We start from the raw sequence: 24,900 nt of genomic DNA, 5'->3' as shown, positions 1-24,900 counted from the left end.
TGCCATTTCAAAAAAGCTCATCTTGTACTTTAGTGGAATGCTTCATTATAAGTTCGAACCTTCAAACACCCATCTCCAGGAATCCACACATACCAAATCCAAAAGCTAAATTCATTCACAACCGCTTGCATACCTTGTGAACGGAATGTTGCAACGGAAACTGCTTGCGACACTATCGCGAGTATGGCAGCAGCATCTGCACGACACTCACGCTACTTATTAGTATACTTGTGCAAATTTTGCACTTGCTTGATAAAGTGGAGGTTATCCTAAACGGTTACATTTGAAAGTGTCTAATGTGGGTACCCTTTGGAAAATCCGGTCCTCGAGTTGCGTCAAAAACGGGTGCAACTCTAGCAGTGTTGCGCCACTGCATTGGCTGCACTCGAATGATCGTGTTCAATGATTCGATGATGTTGGGGTACATGTGTAGTGTTGTCTATTGCAACTAATCGTATCTAATTATATGATTTGTCTTCTGTAAACAATCTAAATCTGGGTCCTATAGAGGAAACGAAGAAAACTTTCTCAATAACTAAAGAGTAATTTGCATCATGCGGATTCAACATAATCGAATTATACTCTAGCTTGCTTCTTCTTTTGCTCATTTCATTTTTTATTTGACTATTGATCTTTTTTAAATTTCTAATTAATAATTTCAGTGCTACTTGTACAGTTAGCGCTGTCAAATCTTCTCTGCTCAAAGATTCTAAAATGCTAAAATATTAATGTCATTAATATTTTAGCGGTTTTAATAAATTCTTCATTATACTTATCATCATTATTTAAATCAAGCGCCTATTAGATTGATTGTATACGTAAATTCTAAAAAAAAATGAGAAAAATACAAAACCTATTTTGTCGAGACGCAACAGAATGTGAAATGCTTTAAATTTATTGTGTAATTTTGAAAAAAAAAAAAAATTATCACAGATAATTTTTTTCCTGTAAGTAGACAGACTTATTGGTAATCAAAGAGGAGCAACTGTTCTAAGGAAGGGGATTTTCGTAATTACTTTGTGTAGTTCTACTTTTGACATTTGCTATACCAGTAATAAATAATATACTGATTATAATTTGGACACGTCAAAAAAAAAAAACGATCCAATATTCAACTTTTAAAAAATGAACACGATTTATTCAAGTCATTCAAACTACATATATGTAAGTAAATATATATTATTTGACAATCTTATATAAAAAACGAAACGTCGTCTGTAAGGGTGAAAACACACTGGATGGTATATGGTACGTTTTTTTTTATAGATACTTTGACCCTTTGGATGCTGACCAACGCCGATCGGCGTTTTGCCAACAAGCTCATGGGCCTGAAAAACGCCGATAGGCATTGTATTTTGAGCATGTACAAAGTAAACAAGAATACTACCCGCTTAGCCTTCCCAGGTAGAATTGAAAAACAATTCATTGAACATGGGTCGTGCAGTCCGTATCATTAATTTGTCAACATTTATAAAGACTGGTTTACACCGGGATTTCTGTATTTATAACCATATCAGAATTTCCCGATGGAATTCCCCAACTATTTATTACTAACGAGTATTTTAGATTGTGTCTTGGCATTTAGGCTATGAGCATTACATTTAAACAACAACGAAGAAGATGGAACTAGTTTTGGAAAAATACGTTCATTAATAGACTTCTTTTGTTTATTTCATATTGTTGCAAGATACATACATACATATATTAGAGAGTCTAATCACACCTTTACAAAAATTGAAATCCTCAGATGTAGTTATGTATCTAGGATAGTGATCTAGGGTTTGTTTGGAGTAGCTTCAATTTGTATACCTGTTTTCTATTGGATCTCTAAATAATTCTAGTTGGAAATGTTGGCGAAATTTTCAGCGTGGTGGGCTTTCAACAGAAAAGAAGTCAGCACGCAAAGGGTTAAAACATGCGAAAAATGCAGCACCCCTAGCCCATATACATGGTACACAGTCCCAAAAATCACCCCCCTGGAGTGTTTTCGGTGATATTTTATCTTTGTCTTTATCCTTGCTTGACAGTGATCGAAAACGATGAATTCCATGTTTGAAGAAATGTAGGAAAAACATTCTGCACGTACAACTACACCTGAATTCGAATTGGGGAACACACACTGTCATATCGGGGAGTCAAGGACATGACGTTCCATACCACTCAGTGTGTTTTCGCCCTAATTCATTTCTGATTGGCTGTTGTCAAAGTCGTTTCTAATTGGCTGAATTGGTCAAAGACGTTTGTGATTGGTTGGTCGTTAAATAATTTTTTTTTCCATTCAAATAAATTTAATAAAAAACAAATGAAGATTTCTTTCATGGTTCTCACTATAAGACTGCATTTCCAATTCAAGTTACTTTTATTTTGTCCGTGTTAAAACGGAAGAGATCGTCAAAAGTGGAACCGAGCGAAGCCGGGTAGCAACACTAGTAGGTTTATAAAAAACGTGCAAATTTTATTTAATCAGCATCAAATTTTAAACTATAGTTTTAATTGTATAGAAAAGGTTTATTAGCAATATTGCGTGTATGTAGTATTAAAGTAGATTGTTGTTTATGCAAACATAGCAACACAGGAATGTTTGCTTTGATTTATCGATATTCATAATAAAATAGACTTGATAATTTCTTAAGAATATTATCATGTAATTTAAATTTGTCTATGCTTGCAAGTTTTGCTTTTACTATGTAATACAAAACAATCGCTTGCCTAGTGACCTTATAAGCGAGTCACTTTGATAAAAATAATTATATAATATATGTAAGTATATGTTTAATCGATATTTATAAAGTTAATAATATCATAGAATATCTGTCTGCCAGTAACTCGATTGTCTTCACCTTGCTGGACAATCCTCAGATACTTTTACCAAAATCACATGTTGAGTTTCAACGGGCTCTATACTCTAAGGGTGAGAACGCACAGAGAGGCACGCGGCACGTGCTATTTTTACTAGTCCTCGTAGCTTCCAGCTGGGAAGTGCATTCCTACAGTTACCGGGGTTGGAATAAAACCTTTCTTAATGGACAATATCAAAATAGGTAAAAAATTAAATGGCCACCTTTTTCAATAAACGGTCAGTAACTTTTACGAAAATGTAGTGATTATTAGAAAGCGGATGGTCATTATCAGACTTCGGCGGCCAGGATTTATTATAAAATTAACTAAACAAATTTTTAATATAAAGTAAATTAAAATTTAAAATAATTTATATAAAATAATGATTTTATTTAAGAATTTAAGTAAATAAAAAAATCACACTTTTATTTTTTACGAAATTAATTGCATGCATTAAATTACCTCTTTCAGTTGATAATTTTTTAAAATATGCTATAATAATTTAAAAACTTTTTTGTATTGTTCGAGTTTTTGTTTGTATGTATTTTATATGTATGTATTTTATCGAAGGCCCTCGGGTTCGTCATCCGGTCCTCCAAATGCTTTACTTCTATAAAATCATACAAAATACTATATTGTGCATACGTAAGAAGTATTGTTGAGTTTGCATCCCAAGTTTGGAACCCAGAGTACTCTGGTGCAAGAGACAGATTGGAGCGCATTCAGAAGAGATTTTTGAGGTACATCAGTAGCCGTTTTGGATTAACCTATACTTCCTATGAAGATGCTTGTAGGTGTCAGCATCTACTTCCTCTTGTCAAAAGAAGGGAGATAGCTGACATCTCAACAATTTTGAACATCCTTAACGGCTCGATCGACTGTCCTCAATTATTGAGCAGACTATCATTGCGTGTACCAAATAGAATGACTAGATGTAATGAGCTCCTTTACATACCTAATACTTTTTCTAATTATGGAAGAAGCTCATTCATCTGGCGTGCAAGCTCCACCGTCAACACACTAATTTTAACAATTTCTATGTTTGACTTATTTAATATTAATGCTATACAAGCTAGAGTAATTATTGCAAATTTGTTTTTCGATGATTAGTTTTATTGAAAATTTACGATTGTGATTATGAATTTTTATTTTGATGTATTTATTTTGTCTTTTTGTTTTTTGTTATATATTATATTTTTTTTTATTATTTCATAATTTTTATCATATTATTATTCTTATTATTTTGATATTTTTATTATACTGTTATTTCTATTTTTTTTTTCTTTTTGTTTTCTTTAACTATCTTACTCTATTATCATTTTTGTTTCTTATTTTAAATGTTTGAGCTTTTCTTTTTTTTACCTATATGTGAAAATTATTAATGGTTTACTTAACATAATTATATTTTTTTACTATCAATCTATGTAACTTAATAAACTGTAAATTTTCCAAATAAATAAATAAATGTATGTATGTTTGTACTTTTGTTAGTTGTGGTTCGTAGAATCTGTGACGTTATCGAACAAATCAAAGTTTCTATGATGACGATATTGATATCGTTGAATTTTATTTTTTTCGATTCAAATAAATTTAATAAAAAAACAAATTAATTTTTACTATTAGATTAGCCATGTTTAAGCGGCTTATATAAGAATTGTAAATAGGTTTTTGAACTCTTTTTTCTATTATACTGTACATTAACATTAAAATAGAAAATGATCAGTAGATCAGTAGCTATTTAAATTGATATAAGATGTATTGTGAACATAATTTCGTAATAATTAAAAGCGGTTTATATTAAAAATACCGAGCGAAGCCGGGTAAAACCACTAGTATGATTAATTAACGCAATGTAATTTAACAATAATATAATAATATTGAAATTAATATCCTATATTATAATATATTTTACATATATGTACATATATCGATTGATTATTATGCGTTATTGTTAAATAAAAATCCAAAACATTTTTTTTGACAATGAAAGACTATTCAATAATAAAACTTTGAACTTGTTTATGACTAATATAGATAATGTGTAGATATATGTATAATGTATTCATATAAAACAATTTAGTATGTATCATATTAAAAAATATAACAAGATTGATTTGGGATCTTTGTTGAACAGATTTGATTTTCCTCAAGAAACAACTAAGTAATTTAATTTAATGTATTATACATGTAGTAATGAATCACAATGAACAAGTTCCAAAAAAAAGAATAAACAATCTTTTCTGGCTTTCCTTTAGGGAGAAAAAAATCTGGATTGATTAATCGATATAATAAAAGTTAAATGACCCTAAAAAAGTACTAAGAAAAAATAAACATAGACCTGGGATTTATTTAGTCAGATTTTTGAGTTACAACATGAATCAAACTACATATATATGTATGTATAAGTAAATATTATTACTTTTTCGATTATATTTTATCCATATATTATTATATATGTATATATAAAAACGCTAATCTGTGTGTGTGTGTGTGTCCTAACGTTACCCGAACATAATGAATCGATAAAAAGCCTAAACTTTGTATAAATTCATTTCGTCGAGACTTGCGGCGGTGTCGAACCCGTGATCTCAAAATAGCCTCATATAGATCTAAACTGAGCTTAACGGTATCAAACACCACGACAAAACCGATTCTTCAATTCGCCTTTTTTTTAAACATTAATTGAAATTTCATTCTCTTCATGTAAAAATACGTAATTATAATAATTTTATTTAGCGAGACTTTGATCCATTTTTTTTGTTTTCATATAAAACAATTAAATATGTATTTTTAATTGAAATTATTGAATTTAATTTATATTTTAACGATATTTGAAAATAAAATTAATTCCAGAACGCGGTGTCGAACATACCCTCTCGCGCCCAGAGCAATGTATGCTGACCATTACACCACGGTCCCGATTAACATTAATATTCAATAATCGTACAGAAAGTATGGGGAACCAATCACAGCCGAGTATTCGGTGCGTAGTCACGTATATTCAGCAGTCGGTGGCTGTCCCGGATCGAGTGAATCGATTTCGATTTTAATTTCGTATTTGGTTTGATGTTTGATTTCAGCATGAGAAGTAGGGGGGGGGGTACCACTTCGTAATTCGTAATTTCTAATTAGTGTATCAATTCCTTTCCGAAACCACCCGTTTCGATTTCGATTTGCAGTAGCCTCGGGACGATAGCCCCAGGGCGACTGCCTAAGGGTGGTATCCGTCTAGGGGTGGCGGCGGCCGCAAGGGCACGGGGGGGGGGGGGCGGTGGCCGAGGTGTTTCAGTTCCGGATCCCGATTACTGTTTCAATTCCGGATCCCGATTTCTTTTTCAGTTCTAGATCCTGATTCCTTTTTCCTTTCCGGTTTTGGATTCCTTTCATATTTGGATACCGATCCCTGTTTCAGTTCCGAATCCCGATTTTTGTTTTAGTTCCGCTTCCGATTAATTATTACTATACGTATTTTAAATTTATTTTTAATCATGTATCAATTTGTTTCCGAAACCACCTGTTGAAATTTCAACGGGCATAAAACGTATTAATATAAACAAACTATAAAGTATTATTATAAACAAACAACTGATTGTTTTTATCAATATTCTATTCCTATTGAACGAGTGATACACATATTCCATTTCCAAATAATCGAAGTGCACGTGCTATCACGTTTTGAAATTGTGTCATTTTTTTAAAACAAATAAGAACACGATATCGACACAGCATTGACCAGAATAATGAATATGGAATGTCAAAATTTTGTCAGATTATGTGATCTCTAACCTTAAGATAAAAATTACCAACAAATACGATCACAGAACAATTATAGTGAAATACAAAAAAAAAGGGCACGAACATGTATGTAACATGTTACAAACGTTATGTAAAATACATATAGCCGATCAGATGCAACACAAATCATCGTACAAGTCGGGTTTTTGTCAACATTGCCCAACTCTCTATGACCGAATTGCATACTATCATTACATGCACTGTTTTTTTTTCCGCTTGTGTTGTAATGATTATTCAATTCGAGATGTTGAATATCCATTGACCACGAATTCAATTAATATTTGAAAGTTGACAGTTATTATTTACCTATTCAATGGTTTTCGATGGAGCGAAAACCATTTAATGGGTCTGGTTTTAGTGCACGATTGCTTCTGACATTGCAAAAACGAACATAAGTTTTTGCACTTTGAGAAAATTTTAATGCAATAAAAATGCGCCGACAGTAATATAAAGTTTTGTCTTCAACTAGAGGAGTTCTACTTGTAATCGGAATGTACCAGGTTTAAATCTTGATAGAAGTGATGATTTTTTAAATATGTCAAATTTAATTAATTTTTAAAATCAATATTTTGTTCAAAATTGATTTCAATATTATGAAGGCCGGTTTCCGTTCCACGGAAAAGATGCGCACGTTTGAATTTTGTATTAAACTTTGGTTTTGCGCATCATTTCCTTGGAGTGGGGGTGAGTCTTTGTAAATTGAATGATTCTAACTAACTTGTCATTGTACCTTTTTTCTTTATGTTCGCTCAAAATTAAGTCATGATGGTTTTTCTGTTTGTTAATTCTCAGGGAAGGTTCAATTCATTCAATGATTTTCGGTTGCCGTTTGAGTGGGTAAAATAGAAAGCAGAAATAAAAAAAAAAATGTGTTGAACTGTTTCTACAATTGTTAAGTCAGGTTAACTCAGCAAATTTTAATAGGAAACGGTGAATTTGTGTTTTGTAATACATTTTCAAATATTTTGCGAAACCATGGAGAAATTTCAATAAACATAAAAAGTATATAAATCATGAAGTTCTTAAAAAAATGTATTTCGGGTGATATTTTTCGAAAAAGTAAAAAAAATACGCCTTGGTCCCCGCGCAATTTTTAGCAATAATGCAATTATTTTAGCGGAAAACTTCACTATACACTGCAATAGGCATTCTAACCGCATCTCGAATAACGGGATAACTTACTGCATTTGCAATCTAACAGTGCGACCCACTTGCGAGTCGTCGCCAAAAAATGGCGAAAAGTCTCTAGAAAATAGTAAACTTGCATTTCAAATTATAAAATTGCCCTTTTTGCCGTTCGTTCCGATATATTGCCACAAAGTTTACTGTAATCGATATCCTTCCCGTATAATACAACACCATAGATCTTGAAATATGATGTTTTCAAACATTATATATCATTTTTCTGATATATTTTTTAGATAAAATATACATATATAGAAGACATCTGATGTCTTGACGCTATTCAGCGATGGCTGAAGTTCAGGCAGTGTCGTGAAATAAATATGCAAATTGCCTCCCGTGCAAAGATGCCTTGCAAATCGGATACCAGAATTAGAATGTAAATAAATATGCTAGCTTTTCGGCTCCACTGGTGATGGAACGAGTGCTCGTGATGCTACATCACCGTACTTCAGTGGTTGCCGCGCGGGCCATCATCGAGCGTAGTTTATATTTTAATAGACTAATAAAGGATAAATACCAGTCAAGAAATTGATATTGTTCTTGCATCTTTTAATTAAAATTAGCGGCAATAAATAGTACCTGGTATACCCGTCGTTGAGACTATTTTTGTATGAAATTACTTTTAACTAAATACTTAATTTCTATAAGCAAGACATTATTATTTAGCTGCCAGCAGGGATGTTCATTTTATCATAATATAAAAATTCATTATATACAACACATCATAATATCTTAGCAGCCAACACTTATTTTTTTAAGATTAGGTTAGGTTAGGTTAAGTTAGGGTTGGTAGTAAGACGTGAATTACAAATTCACTGATATTTAGACGTGAATTCGTAATTCTATTATTACATACACACTCACTGCTTGACTCAGTGAAATTATAATCTCACCAGTGAAACTATAATTTCACTGACAATAACAATTTCACTGTAATATATATATACATATGTATATACACATACATACATAATGATCTTTCTTACCTCGAATTCTGTGATTGACCACTGTGTAGGTCAAGTTGTTGAACTCCAAATTCATGTTTGAAATTCGTTAGCACTTTCACTAGACGAGGTCAGAAAACACAAGCGCAATTTGTTATTTCGATTGAACTTTTTTTTATTTTATTTTTTTCACAAAACACTAAATTTCATCTCATATTCGGACACTTTCCTCTTCTCGACGAAAGACTCTCTCTTTGTCACTCCACCAGAAATCTGAAACAAAATAAATGTGAGCGGTGATTATAATAAAAATAAGAGCGTTACGAAATGCTTACGTATCAAATTGAACTTGACATTTTACTCGATGATGCGATAATAACGTGACAGAACAGTTTATTCACACGCGGTCTCATTTATTTGAAAACAAAACAACGAGCGACATTTATCGATTATTTACGAAACAATAAGATTTTTAAAAACCAATCAATTAAATTTAAGCAGTTGTAAATAGTAATGTGAATGTAAATGAGTCTACATCGGTGACCTTCATTAGGTGCTTTCCGACAGTTTTTGACTAATTACTGTGTGACATTCACTATACTAGAACTGATTTGAACTTCTTGGAATTCAATACGGAAAATATAATTTTTAAGTAGGTGGTGTTAATTTGACCTTCTACAGCTTTCATTATCATCATTTACAACCGTTCTGCATCTGCTTCCATTCTTCTCTGTTACGAGTAACATTCACATATTTTTCTTATTATCAACCCATCTGGCTTGCACAGGTGGATTTATAAACTTCGCAAAGGGCCCGAGGCGAGGCTTTACAAAAATAGGGTCATTTCAAACTTAACCCCTACCCTAGTTTAGTGACTGAGCTTAACCGTGCTTAAAGCATCGTCGGAAATGCGTACGTGCGCGCATAAACGTCTGACTGTGACTTTAATTATCGTCTGCGATATTTTGAAAAAATAATAAAAACAAAACGTTATGTGTACACCAAGTACAAGGTAAGGATGCTAAAATTTCTGCTATAAATAAGTGCAAATATGAACTTTTTGTTTTCAGAAAATGATTTAAATTAAATGGTGTCGTATTAGATTGCTGTTAATAACCTATAATATTTGTTTTTTATACATATCTATGTACATCCCGTTGTCTGTTGATTTTTCTATTAATAAAATAAAATAATTAATAAATCCGCCATTGCTCACTAGCATTCTATTGGGGCACAAACAAATTGTGATCAATAGAGGTGGATAGTCACAGTGCTATCCATTGTTCCATTGTTGTAAATCCTTTGTAAAAAAGGTTCGGCAAACCTTAAACAATGCATTTACAACCTTTGAACAATACGCGGCACCTTCTAGGTCCGGTGACTAGTGATCAACGTTACGCAGAGCTTTTTTTATAATAGTTTGTTTGTAAAAAATGTCTTCCAGTTGCGTTTCTCCCTATTTTATAATTTTGACAATGATGGATCAGGTGTGACATCTGCACGTACGCGTGCACTCTGACTGACTCGACCCGGTAATCCCCTTATGGCGACTTCACAGCGGAATTCTAGTGCTTGCGAAAACGTGTCTAGTTTATCTGTTTTTGCCTTTGTGTTTTTTAAGCCAACTTTCGACGTACATATATTATATTTTAGTCATTTAGTAAGTTTTATATGTATGTACTATCGCAAGTGTTATTAGTCCACAATTCGATACAAACATTTTCAGAGCCTTAATGATGTATCGATTATTTTCCAAGATCAACTGTTGAAATTTTATTAAAAAATATTGATATGAATTAAAAATTAAAGAAACCCATATAAAATTGATAGAGACTTAGAATGAATTATGAAAAATTATGATTTATTTTATTTTCAGTTTTATTGCAATATATGTATAGAACATTGCCCTGAAAAATGAGATTTTGCGGGGTTATCAACTTTGCGCTCCAAGGACGCGATGTATACAATTTACCGTTTCATTTAAAAATAGACAGCTCTCATATATAATAATTGAAAACGAAAACTATAAAAATGAACATCACGGTCTCAAAGTGAGCAATTTCCTGACTTTAAATTACTTTTACTCAGCGAGCCGGTATACGGTATTTTAATAAGAGTGAGAGGTGCAATGCCCTTTGTCGACATTGCTAATGCGAAACCTTGAAAACCTACCTTAATGGTGTATCACTCAAATGAAATGATCCGTAATTTATTTAAGGTCAGCATATATGTATGTATGTACATATATATTTACATATGTATGTATGTATATATTTTTAAAATATTTGCGGTCATGAAATATATCTGCAATCCAGTTAACTTTGATTAAATAAAAATTAAACATTCTGTCAACATGTATGGTTTTTCTCATTTTTTATTTAAACTGAATTGATATACGTTTAAAAACGTAAACTGAATTTAAAAAACGTGAATTAAAATAAAATTAACAAATTGAAAATGAAAGTTGAAAATTTTTTAAGAAATTTGAAGGCTTAAATTCTCATTATCTCATTTTCCCCTCACGTTATAGTCAGTGGTGACATTCTATTGGTATTAGTGGGTTTCCGGAATCCCGTTTGAAATAAAAAAATCATGTTTATTTTTGTTAAATGTTATTCAAATTTTCAAACAATATAACATAAGGAAGGACCTTCTTTTCCGTTATGACCAAAAATTTGGTTCAAATAACCCAAAATTTGATTCAAATATCCAAAAATTTGGTTCAAGTAACCAAAACACTATATGAAGCTTGTTTTTATTTGATCTTTTAAAATCCCAGAATGACTTTCAAAATTATTTGAAATGAGTCACAAATGAGTTTTTTAATGTGTCGCAGGTGAAAATTTTATGTAATAATCACACTTCAAATAAATTTTCTGTGAAAAATTATCAATGTTATTGTTTTTTATTAAAAGATTGCGATCAATTCACTCACTTTGTAGAAATTCTTGAACTAACACATATATGTATGTATGTAGTTATCGAATCAAAAAACACTTAGCTGATAATCATGTCGGAAGTGAAAATATCTAGTAAGACAGATGGATAAATAAAATGCTCAAATATTAAAAAAACACTACTGGAAATGAAAATTTGTGGAATGCAATTGTTGAAAGTTTTACTTAGGTAAAAAATAAAGAAAAGTAAAAGTAAACTGGAAAGGCCTTCCGAATTCAAAATTGTCTCTGAATGAGAACACATTATTGGGTGAGTACTCACTTCTATTAGAAAAATCTACTACCACAAATATAGCTCAGTGGTTAGCGTATAATCAACTAAAGTGTGATGGGTTCAATCCCTGTTCCGATGCTGCTGACCAGACCTTGGATAGGTACATCTAACTACAGGTCGATCGTTTCCTATCATAGTTTGCCAATTTATCTGATTTCATTGTTGAAACGGTTCCAAACAAACTGGCAACCTAACCTTATTTGAATAATATTTCAAATTTATAATAGTTATATTATAAATTGATATAATATATAAATTCATATATTTACAAACTTGGCCATAGGTATCGCCTTGGGTTAATGGCACTATGGCACTATTAGACCCGTAATGGCACCATAGCACCGTTAGAACTGATGACAGAATTCAATATTAATTTATATTAAAAAAAAATGCTTTAAAAAATGTGTAACGGCGCAGTAAATGTGTATACAAACTTTAAAATCAAATATTTTGGTTTAAAGTTTTATTTTGTACCGCGAAAAAAAAAGATGGGAGGTTCCTAAAATCCTTTTTAGCGCATACACACTAATTACCATTTTAAAATGCAATTTGCCACGGTCCTTATATACATACGTATGCATATCTTACATATTTGTATACGGAGGCTGTTTATTTTTTGCATCACGTCTAGAAATATGTACATTTTTTATGAAAAAAAAAATGTGTGAATTAATGATAAATATAAGTGGTTTTAAATTTTATTTTCTTACTTTTTTTTATACTTTTATGTACATACATATGTACATATGTATGTATATAGAGATAGTAAATTGCGGTTATAAATCAAGGACTAGATTTATTTCCAGAACCGGACTTAAATGTATCAACATTATAAGTTTACTTTAACATTTTATTATTCAAAATGCGTCAAAATCTGTAACATATTAACTTTTTATTTTTACTTTATTTATGGGCATAGTAACAATAGATGAAGTTTCGTGATCATGCGAAAATTCGAACTGGAGATTTTGACTGATTCGAACTCAGAATCGATTACTGATCACGTTTTCATGATCTAGAAAAAATGTGTGTGTGTGTGTGTCTGTGTATTTTGGGAATTTTTCAAACACCGTTAGTCCTATCGAACTGAAACTTGGTATCGGTTACTGAAAGTCTTATCACTACGACGTAAATTTTTTTTAAATTTTTAAAATGAGCGGAAATGGTACCTGTCCTTTTATGTAAGTGTCCTCTTTTTTTAAGTTTTTGAATTAAATTATCTCCCGAACCACTAACTGAATCGGACTGAAAATTTTTTACGTGCAATAAAATTATAATTTTTTAACCTTATATTTTTTTAATATTTTTACCTGAACCGGAAGTAGTACTTTTACTCTAGAGAATCGAGGTATTTTATGTTTTTCCCAGAAACCTTTTGGTTTATTGAACTGAAATTTCATATCTTGAAGTTTAAGCGTAATACTAAATTATGTATAAAATTTGGTAAGTATCTATCAACCGGAAGTGGCAGTTTACTCTTGTTAGATTTTTCTTCCACTATTTTTTTGACCCCTTAAACAAGTGTGCTCTTCGTGAAAAAATTCAAATATTATTCTTGTATCAATGTGATGAAATAAAAAAAAAACACAAAATTTTATAAGCTGGAAGTGGGATTTTATCCTCTTAGAAAGGTCAAAAATGTTGTGGTCACTATTCTGTCCACACCCCTAAACGTATCAAGTTGAAAATTTATATGTACTAACTTAGAGCTGATAAGGTTTTGGTCAGAATTTGTAAACCGAAAGTATGTAGTATTTTTTTTTTTAAATATTTCATTATTTTATTTTGACCTTTTAAATTATTTTTATTTTCTTGAAATTTAATGTGTATAATACTGATATTGATTTTAAGTAATAAAAAATTTTTGAACAAAATCCGAAAACCGGAAGTAGAACTTTGTAGAAGTTTCCATAAATTTGCGCTCAATTTGTACCCGGTAATTTGCTGCCGGTATGTGTGAATGTGTCTGTACGGTTCAATATCGAATATTGTTTTGTGACCTTCTAATATTCCTCAAATACATAGATAAAGTCATGGGTTGGTCACAACCGAAATTTTTTTTCAATGCCTCTCAGCAAAGATACATATGTGATTATAACAATATCGTGAATTGAATGTTAATGTATGAAATCTAACCTTGATTTACATAATTAATTATATATTAAATTTATCCCGTATAATGTTTACTATATGTATATGTTTCTGTAAGAGCCAATGTTAAAATATTTACATTGTGTGACGTTGGGAAATTAGGGTTACAAAATATGAAACCAGTTTGCAAATTTTTATATATTATTCAATTGACATTGTGAAAATACGTTTGACATTTGAAAAAAATAATCTATTCGATAATTATTGATAATAGACTGATCATTTTGACACGTGAAAGTAAACATCTCAGCACTCACATGGGTTTGACATGTATGCATGTAAATATATAATTTGATTCGCACGAAATTTGGCATTGACACTTTTAGAACCAAAAAAAATAATCTTTCATCATAAGCTATCGTTTCATCAGAATCAGAATGCGTTTACATCTGAGAACTCTCCCTCTGGAGTGTTTTTAAAGTTATAATGATGGATCTTTCGTTTGGTAATATTATTAGTTATGCTAAGTAATTTTATAGTCCATGTGTACAATGCATGTGACAATAATGTATTTTGCAAAAAGGAAATCTTCATTGGGCATACTTCTTGCAATAGAAAGGATTCACGCATTATGCACACGCACGACTTCATGGGTACATTTATCATTACAATTGACAGAATAAGCAATGGTACGATTCGGTTAACTTGGAAGAAAAATTTGCAATTTTTATTGGTCAGCTATGAAAGATAGAAATCACGTATTATAGAGCTTCATAGCAAATCTAAATCGAGATCTAAAGTTTGCTTACTCCAAAGTTACCTGAAATCTTGGAACGTACATATCATACATATATCTATGCTTGTTTTTTATTTTTATTTTATTTTATTTTATTTAAATAGGCACACATACAGAATAAAATATAAAAAGAAAGTTGTATAATGAGACAAAAAATAATAATAAACATAAATAAAAATATAATATTCCATTTACAGTGAGCACCACATGGATTGTATTGAATATCAAGTGCTTTGGGTCCAAGAACGAGGAATTTAAATCTAAAGTTTGGCTTTTGCAAAGACATGAGGTACATATATTCATATATAAATACACAATGTGGCATGAGCGATACGTAATTTCAGGTGGCACGCGAAACCTAACCTAATACCGAGTTGACACAAGCTACTTGGACCAAGTAGCTTGGACGAGAAACGTCTAACATCTAAAGGTCTGTTCATACCTATTCAGCACGACCCGAATCCTGCAAGTATCCTGCAAGTACGGACAGTATTCTTTAGTACATTCTATATGGACGCGCATGAATGCGTAAATGCGCATGCGCGAATGGAGTATGAATACGTCCATATAATGTACCAAAGAATACTATCCGCACTTGCAGGACACCTATAGGTTACGGGTCGTGCTGGATAGGTATGAACAGACCTTAAAACGTTCAAAAACGATTGGATCGCTTGTTGCCACGCTGCGAGTACCGTCCAAGTTACATGTCCAAGCTACTACCATCGTGTCAACCCAGTTTAACCCAATATGAATCGAATTCAATAAACTTTTCAAATGGTAAAAAATATATACAGCTATATGCTTTATGCTTACGTTTTTTTTATATTTCGATCAATATTTGATCAGATGACATGTGTACTGTATATAAAATACAATACAATGAAATTCGTGTAACAAATTTTAATGCGAACGTCTTTGATGTACTACGCATTTTACACTACTGTGTAAGAATCCAATACAACACAAATAAAATCAATTAAGCGTATTTTAATCAATTTGCATGAATTTGAAAACAAGTCCGTGAGTAATAAACATAAACAAGATTCACCTTGGTTCACCCTGAATCATATGTACACTTAAGTACATTTTTGTGACTATATATATATATGCAAATATGTACATTACAAAACAATATAATTTTAGCCGCAAACAATATAATTTCGGGATTGCAATTTAAATAATTTCTCCAATTACCGGTTTACCGGTTTAAATGTGTAAATGAAACAGAAAATACACGTGGATTAGCTGTATTTGGCTACTTTTCCTAAAAACGTTAGCCTAGATTGAACCGAAATTAAAAATGAACAGTGTCATATAAATATGTACATAAAGTCCATTCATTATAATTAATTATCATAATTGAAACAAGAATCTGATGGCATTTTTACGACTTGGTTGGTCTGTGTTGCCACTTCTAAGCATGCGTCAGTGTAGCCACTTCATCAGTGGTGCTACAAGAGAACTGTCAAATTGACAGAAGGCTCGTAATGTTACCACTATAAAAAACTTCAAGACCTACAACAACAAATAATTGAATTGTTGAGTTTGCCTAATGCTTGGCATACCACGTATTCATCTCGATTAAAATTTAGTCACGTTGGACATTTCATACCGAAAATAAACAAATTGCAGACTTAATCCACAATACGCCATTTTCATGTATCTATTTTAATGCAATAATATGCCTGCATAACGGTAATTACCGATGGCGAAATCTTAGATAATTACCGGTAAATTGGTAAGGCGGTAAACCAGTAATGCAATCCCTAATCATGGCTGATAAAGCAAAGTGCCAAAAGTCAAATACCACTGTTTAAGAACTATTATACATATATACATGTCTACTTGCCACTTCAATATATTATGTTCAATAAACAATTAATTTTTGAGAGTATGCATCTCATGAATCAGCTGATAGTTTGAGTCAGATCTATCACATGTTTAGGCATTGTATTGTAAGCATGATGTTTTATCATTTGAAAATTTTTTTCACATATAGACAACAGGTTATTAACCTGGCTTTACTTTGAAAACTTCAATACATAATATGTACATATGTAATTCTGGGTAAAATTTTAATTTATAACCTCGTTTGTCCTTTCTGATACACATGCAACATGCAAGCGAAATTATTCACGTATGTATGTATGTACATATATACATATTTTACACATATTCAAAAGTAAAGCTTATTATGATGAATCGTCACTTTGCAAAAATGCAATGCACCTCAAGACCATTGTTCGGGTGACTTTAGGGCGAATAAATTGACTTGTGACTCAAATGTACAGAGTGTCTCACTTTAGCGCGGATGTTATGCCACTTTATACCCGGATGTGACCTTCGTAATATGACAAAGTATTAAAAAATACATAATATGTACATAGAATGAAAAAAATATAAAAATAACTACACACCAATTCATCGTAAAAATTAATTACACACTCGAAACGGGTGTTGAAGTATTTGCCATAACATTAGGTACGAGTGATCTATTTACATACAAACGAACGAACAAAAATAATATTATACATTATTCATTATGCGTGAACACGCATTTCATACGGAAATGTGAATATTGTTTGATCGAGGGTGGATGACGTAATTACGCGAATAAAGGCTAGGGCACACTCGTGATTGTAGAATTAACATGATATATGTACTATGTATAATAACAGGAACGTGCAGAATTCTCATCTTTGATATATGTATGTGTTTAATTCATAATATGTTTGAACTATTGAACCATAATAATAAATTGTTATTATACATGTACATACATTGTGGATTTAAAAAAATAGCAGTTGATTTATTGCAATCTAGTTGGACAACTGACGAAAGAGTCTTTCAGGCTGTAGTAATTGGGGATGACCTGAAGTTGAAGGCTGTATAGATCACTTCTATGACATTAAAAACGGCTTTAATAATATGTGCAATACGGATGTTGTAAGAATTATCAATTTTATCTTTATTTATTTATATAGGTATGCATATGTTATATCGAATCCGTGAACTTGCCTATTGCTTGAAATTGACAAAAATTGTCGAATTCATGAAAAGTGCAAGCCCATTGCTTTATTCATCAAATGGGCAAATTAGCTGCCAAATTTGTGTATTGGGCAGTGAATGGAATTCTTAAATTGTCATTTTAATTGAAGAAGTAATTTTTAAATTTAGCCCCTATAAGTGAAATTATAATTTTTGATAAATGTCCATTCCCACTCTCCTCATGGTCCACACATCGTAATATCTTAGCAGCCAACACTTTTTTTTATTTAAGGGTAAGGTTAGGTTAGGTTAGGTTAGGTTAAGTTAGGGTTGGCCATATTCATTTAATATTAGGTTGTTAGGGTCGGAATTTATTTTTGTCAAATTTGATTTTTGTTACTGGCAACCCATTTGATATCTATGATTAAACATTATACATAATATTGTAAGTATTTTTCAGGTTAACAATTGTAGGGACATGGTATGCATATGGACGAATTTGCAGCATTTTATAAATCAGAAAATTCGACTTATTGGCTTCTAGAGAAATGCGACGTGTTCTGGAGGTTTGGACTGTCAGTGTTTTTTCTTATTAAATAAGTAAAACTATGGTAAAATAAATTACAGATGATAATTAAGTTTGAAGGCAGCTACACAAACTATTGGACTACAAAAATGTTAACGAACCGAAACAAAAACCGTACTACATATTTTAACGAACCAAATCTAAAACTAGTAAAAAAATAGATGGCTTTGAAACACCTGCTAAATATCGCAGCAAAAATGTGAGATGTTATGAATAAAGAGCGGCTAGTCGTAGTTTCTTTTGCAAATAACTATAGACCATTCCATTAGTGTTCAAAGCAAGAAAGCAAAAAATCAGGGAAATCTATGAAATTGACTATAGCGACCCTTTTTTAGGTGCCAAAAGAATTCATGGACCGCCGAAAACCAGTTATGAATTATGTATTATTATTTTTATTTATTATTATTATTTGTAGTGTTAAATGAAGATCATATTTTAAAAAAGCACTGAAAATGTTACATTTTTAAGATAATAGATAACATTCCATTAGCTTAGTGTTTAAAAATTTCTATAGAATAACTGAATGTGGTGTAAAAAGTAATGGAGAAAAAAACTTCTTGGTTCGCATCTCCGGAATAAAGAACAAAATTCTATAGAGTTAATAATGATTTTTAGAATAAAAATGTACAATTATACGAATTTTGGAAAAAATTGGAAAAGCAAACAGATTTTGGAAATAAATTCTTCTACGGCGCAACGTGCATACGTTGTTGAAAAAATAAAACTCAAAAACGATGTCCAATTTATCTTTTGTTAAATTTTTAAAATGGATTCTAATGTCAAATTTGGTAGCACTGCTGTAGAAATTCATCAATCATAAAAAAAATATTTATATTTTTTAGAACTAAAGTTCTTTGTAGTAACTTATTAGTAAAACTTGTACCAGAGAACTTTCCATAAGGTAACAAATTAAATGGTCAGCAACCTTTACATGAATTCCGAAATAGTAGTCTATTACATATAAGAATAATCATAAATGGCGAGTAAATTGCTATTTACTCAACGAATAATAGAAAGTTAAGCAAGTTCATAAATAAGTTTCAGAAATTAGAACCAATCTTTAAATTATCTACATACACATAATATTATATATGTATATATGTATATGAACTAGTGTTGTGTCCGTTGATTTCAACGGGTGGCTTCGGAAAGGAATTGATACATGAATTTAAATTAAGTTATATGTGTAAGGTAATTTATAGGCGCTCGCGCCTATTAGTATTAAAAGTTGAGCGCTAAATAAACACTCGCCGGTCGAAATGATGAACGAATGTGTGTCTTCGTGGATATGTGTGTATACGCTCCCATGCATCTGACACTCAATATCAGGAGCACATTTCAGACGCTCCACACCCCCCCACTTCTCCGCTTCCCCGCGTCTCCTCAACAAGATCGATCGTCAAGCCACATCCCTATGCAAAACGTATACTCTTGGTATTCTAAAATTTGTTTTTCTGAAATCTCCATACTTGTCGATGCACTTGCACACACATACATACAAACATACATAAAACATCGCGTCCGTTTTTATATGCATATATAATAATAATAATAGTATATGTAAAAATGACAAAGCTTTATCAATTCGGAATATCGTGATGAAGTGTGAGATGAAGATCGTGAGAAAATTCGACCTTGAAATATTGATTGATTTTATCTCAGTATATCAATCACTGTCCACTTTTTCTTATAACTTATATATTAACTATTAAAATAATTAAATTATTATACCTATATACATTATAATTGCAACGATTAGCCATGAGAAGGACTTAGATTCACTATAGCCTGTCGACAAAGATAAATCTATATTTTAGAAATAATAGTTAATCATTCAAATACGTTCATTTAATATTGCGATAGCACTAATCCATTATTACAAGTATATTATTGAATCGACATAAAATCAATGACTAATTGTAATGTAATTGTGATGTGACCGTATATCACGATCAATACATTATTCATGAGATATATTGTACGTTTACAAATGCAAAATTCAACAGAAAAATCCGATGAGTGTTGTGTTTCGTATTCTGCGTATCCCGAGGGAAATTTTCGGTGATTTTAACATACTGCATCCTTTTAAAAAATAACTTTTTTTTTGCTGATGACTGTTTTCTTCTAAATGTGATTAATTTTTATTTATAAATACATACAATTGTTGTATATTATTTAAGAATAAAAGAACGATTAATGATTATGATAATATTTCCTACTTAAATATTATTATCACTACGTACTGACACTATCTAATTTATGGACAATAGTAATCTGTCTAAACATAAAAGCATTAAAGATACCATCATACAAATGTACATTTACGCACAGGCATTGTAGTGTATATCGTAATAATTAATATGTATTTTTTATTCATTCACAGACATGTCGACATAAATCGATAGGATTTACGCACAAATAAATTAAATAGTTTTATTATATTCGTGTTTCAATATAATAAACTTATTTATGTTGTATTATATGCAATCATATATAAATACCCCTGCCCCCCCCCCCTCTATCACAAAAATACACACGTGCTTCAATAGTTTTCATAAATATGTAAAAAATCAGTCACACAGCCGCAATAGAATCAATTAATAGTTTTGCATACATTAATATGTCTATGATACGTAATGTAATTAATACACTAAGCGCTGTATTCGATCGATGCTAGTGCAAAAATATGTAGTTCAAGGTAAAAATAGATTAATTCACAATTACGCTCAATTGAAATAAAATAATTTTTAGACACTTCGTCGATCGATCATTCATCATTGATTAAATACATATGTCGTACAAAAGTACTTACTTTGGACCTTACAATTATCATTATGTAAATAAATAAATATGAATGATCAAAAAATATGATATATAGAGGCAAAATAACATATATAAAAACGCGATGTATGTTTGTGGGAATGTGCGGTGCATCGACAAGTATGGAAATTTCAAAAAAACAAATTTTAGAATACCAGTAGTATATGTTGCGCCTAGAGCTATTTAATGAAATAAAAACACGCGAACGAGGCGCATAACCAATCAGCGTGAAGTGGTCCCCGTGGACTAAAACGTTTGACCAATTAGAGCAACGACGATACATTCTGACCAATGGGTGCATTTTAAGTGGTTCGGTGATTACTGGTCACAATGCACTGGTCACAATGCACTGGTCACAAAGTCACTAAAATCTCTATAACGGAACATCTGGCAGCCGAAAAGTCCATCATACTAACGAGAACTTGAGTGCCAAATATTGCGTATTCGCGATCTTAATGGCAAAAATTGTCTTTGTGACTAATAATCCAATTACCATTTTAAGTATCCGCTATAGGGATATAGAGCGATCATGTCGAGGAGACGCGGGGGAAGCGGGGACCTGAGCATCTGAACACCAAGCGAGCGTTGGAATAGGTGACGTCAACGTCAGATGCGCTGTGCGGGAGCGTATACACATAAACACATCCATGAAGACACACACATATACATTCATTCGTCATTTGGACGCGGGCGAAAGGCGCATTATGTAATACACGTGCGTGCCTATAAATAGTCACCGGAGCCTGAGGGGGCCGTGTATTGTTCAAAGGTTGTAAATGCATTGTTAAAGGTTTGCCGAACAATGGATAGCACTGTGACTATCCTACCTCTACCTATAAATTACCTTACACTATATTTATATATAACATATAACTTTATTTTAATTCGTGTATTAATTCCCCTCCGAAGCCACCCGTTGAAATCAACGGGCAAAACACTAGTTGTATATAATAATATAGAAATGTTATTTATGATTTTATTTGTACTATTTAGCATCTGCAATAAAAACATTGCTATAACTGTATTGTTAAAATTGATAAATTGAAAAAATTCTGGGAAAATTGAAAAAAAATATATTAAAGAAAATGCTACTATTACTATCTTCATTTAAGAATAATACTACATATAATGCGGCACATGTATGTCGATAAGTTATAATAATGGAAAATGCTATACTTATATTGTACAATATTCATACATTGATCAAAAATGTAGTACATACATACATATATAGAAAATATAAATGCCATAACACTTTTATCAAATTGTAATCGTAATCGACGGGAAATTTTAGCAAAGGATTAATTAATGCCGATTGCGGGCAAGTTCAATATACGACAGTGACACAAATTTTATTTCACTGACATGACGTGAAAATTATTATACGAACAGTCTTTAAAGTGAAATAGAACGGAAAAACATGCCTAGTGATGGTCATGTTAAAACAAGTAAATCTCGTATTTGATTTTTGTCACTTTGAATTATTAATATCGACGTGTGTTTTGGTGCTTACATAGTCTTAGATAAAGTATATTATTGAAAGATAGGAAAATATGGAAAAGTATTCGCTTTATGGCATCAGTAGATTTTTGATGATTGCACTTCTTAAAGCTAAATGGCGTGCCGCATAACATATTCCATACGCAATGGTCGTTCAAGTTCGTTTCATCGTATATAATAATCGTCTAATGCGTGTCCACGTGCGTGTTAAGTGCGTGTGAAAGTCGCTAGCATACCCCGTCTCTGTTTCTGCCCTTAGAATCGTATATCATGGAAAGAGACGCGGCATAAGTTGTGGGTTTTCATGTTTACATGTCACTTCGTTTAAATGATCGGCCGACATTAACAAAAGAATAAATTAAAAATACAATTTTTTTTCAAAATAATTAATTAAATTTTAAATTATTAATTCAAATTGCAAAAGCGTGAGCACGCAGGCCACTAGTTATATCATTAAATCTTTAGTAATAATTTGATGAAATGATCTCAAGATGTGATTTCCGGAAACTTCTATTTTTTTAAAATTGCACATAAAATGTAACGTTTATTTTTTTGCAAAGTCACACTGAAGGAAGCCACAGCTATTCATATTTATACACGCTCGTATTTCCCAATCAGATTATACAGTACATATGTATATATATAAGTATCTTTTAAACAATTAAAATTAACAAATGCATATTCGGCACAGTTCATTTCGAACGATAGAACCGAAAAAGAAAAATAAATTTTATGAAATTCAGTAAATTTTATGAAATTTCTAAGTAAAGTTAAAAAAACTTTCGATTAATCGTTTTTTGCAAATGTTAGATAGTATGAAAGACTTTCATAGAAAATAAAAAGTTTATTTTCACTTGTTTTATTTCATCGCAATAGCCGAAAAGCGGACGTACAAATTCAAATGTAAATTTTATAATTATTTTTATTTTGTTTTCTCCGATCCGATTGGACGATGAAAGCGCGTACCTTTTCAGTGGACCAATTGGCGCGAAGACGCGTGCGATTCGAATCGAATCGTGGATGCGACTCAAGAGGGTCGTTGTACGGCCATACACCGCAAAGCTCGCTCCACACCGCGGCCTGCCTGTACGGAGGCTGATGACACAGTAAACTATTGAGCTTAAGGCGAGCTACCAGCTGACTCGGAGACCGGTGGAAGTTTACAACTCGCCACTTCAACCTACCCAATAATTAAATAATGATAACAACTGAAATTTGAAATGTCCAGAGAGTAGGGCTGCCAGATTTATTGACATCCAAACTGGGACATTTATTTTCAATTTTAATCCCCCCCCCCCCTCTCTTATATAACATCCAAAATCGTATTTTTTAATTTGCTTCTAGGAATTTTTTTTATTATTTAAATTTTACAAAAGATTTATGCGCTGTGGCCTTTATATACATATATGTATAGTACCTATTTCCTTTCTTTTTCTCAGTTTATTTAGTTATTATTATTATAATATTAGATGAAATGAAATAATATCGTATAAGTAGATTGAGCAAAACCTTGATTCAATTGTTTGTAAAAAGTAAAAGAAAATTTATTATGCATGTTCATGTTTAATTTCAACCAGTTATAACAATTGAATTTAAATTGCTAATAATGAAAAAAAAATCATGCATTTTCATGCGGTTTCCTGAATAATGAGGGGTCAATAAGCAGTTATCCAAAACCAGGACATTTGGCTATCCCGTGAAATTGGGACAGTCCTGGAAAATAGGGACGTCTGGCAGCCCTACCAGAGATGTACATATGTATATGAAATAGTTTTCTGAAAATTACCGGTTGATTTGTTAAAAATTCTCTTATGTCTATCGAAACAAATAAACTGTTCAAAGATGTTTGTTTATTTGTTTGTCCGCAATGCAAATATATGGTTTTCGATTTGGAAATTCTAAATTTGGTGCACTGTCTCACGGTGAAACCAATTTTTGAGTGTTTTGGAACAATTTTGAAATATATTTTACTATGAACGATAAATTAGATTTGCAAAGCTTTCCAATGAGCCCGCCTCAAGATTATTTAGATTATGGGACAGTTTGGTTTTCTGCACCTGATCTTTTTTTTTTAATTCATAAATTTTACAAAATTAAAACATGTATTTTCAAATATTGAATAT

The 24,900-nt window shown here is 31.5% G+C and overlaps 1 protein-coding gene across 2 annotated transcripts in view; it reads right to left on the bottom strand.

Annotated features, from left to right (window-relative positions):
• Positions 1 to 23,885, bottom strand: part of LOC143919404 (ATP-binding cassette sub-family G member 1) — a 42,450-nt gene extending 18,565 nt beyond the window's left edge. The window contains exons 1-2 of one of the 2 annotated variants that reach the window (XM_077441712.1): positions 23,744 to 23,885; positions 8,805 to 9,035 (exon numbers count right to left, since the gene is read on the bottom strand). In XM_077441712.1, coding sequence (XP_077297838.1) covers positions 8,805 to 8,859 — 55 coding nt within the window. In that variant the 5' untranslated portion in view covers positions 8,860 to 9,035; positions 23,744 to 23,885. Of the gene's footprint in view, positions 1 to 8,804; positions 9,036 to 15,696; positions 15,828 to 23,743 lie in introns of those variants that run through there. The other variant, XM_077441713.1, reaches the window with a different exon arrangement.
• Between the last annotated feature and the right edge of the window lie 1,015 nt (positions 23,886 to 24,900).

The sequence above is a fragment of the Arctopsyche grandis genome, chromosome 11 (assembly GCF_051622035.1).
Source record: "Arctopsyche grandis isolate Sample6627 chromosome 11, ASM5162203v2, whole genome shotgun sequence".
Taxonomy (NCBI): domain Eukaryota; kingdom Metazoa; phylum Arthropoda; class Insecta; order Trichoptera; family Hydropsychidae; genus Arctopsyche; species Arctopsyche grandis.
The sequence above is the reverse complement of the archived record's forward strand: the minus strand, read 5'-3'. Positions and strand labels throughout refer to the sequence as shown.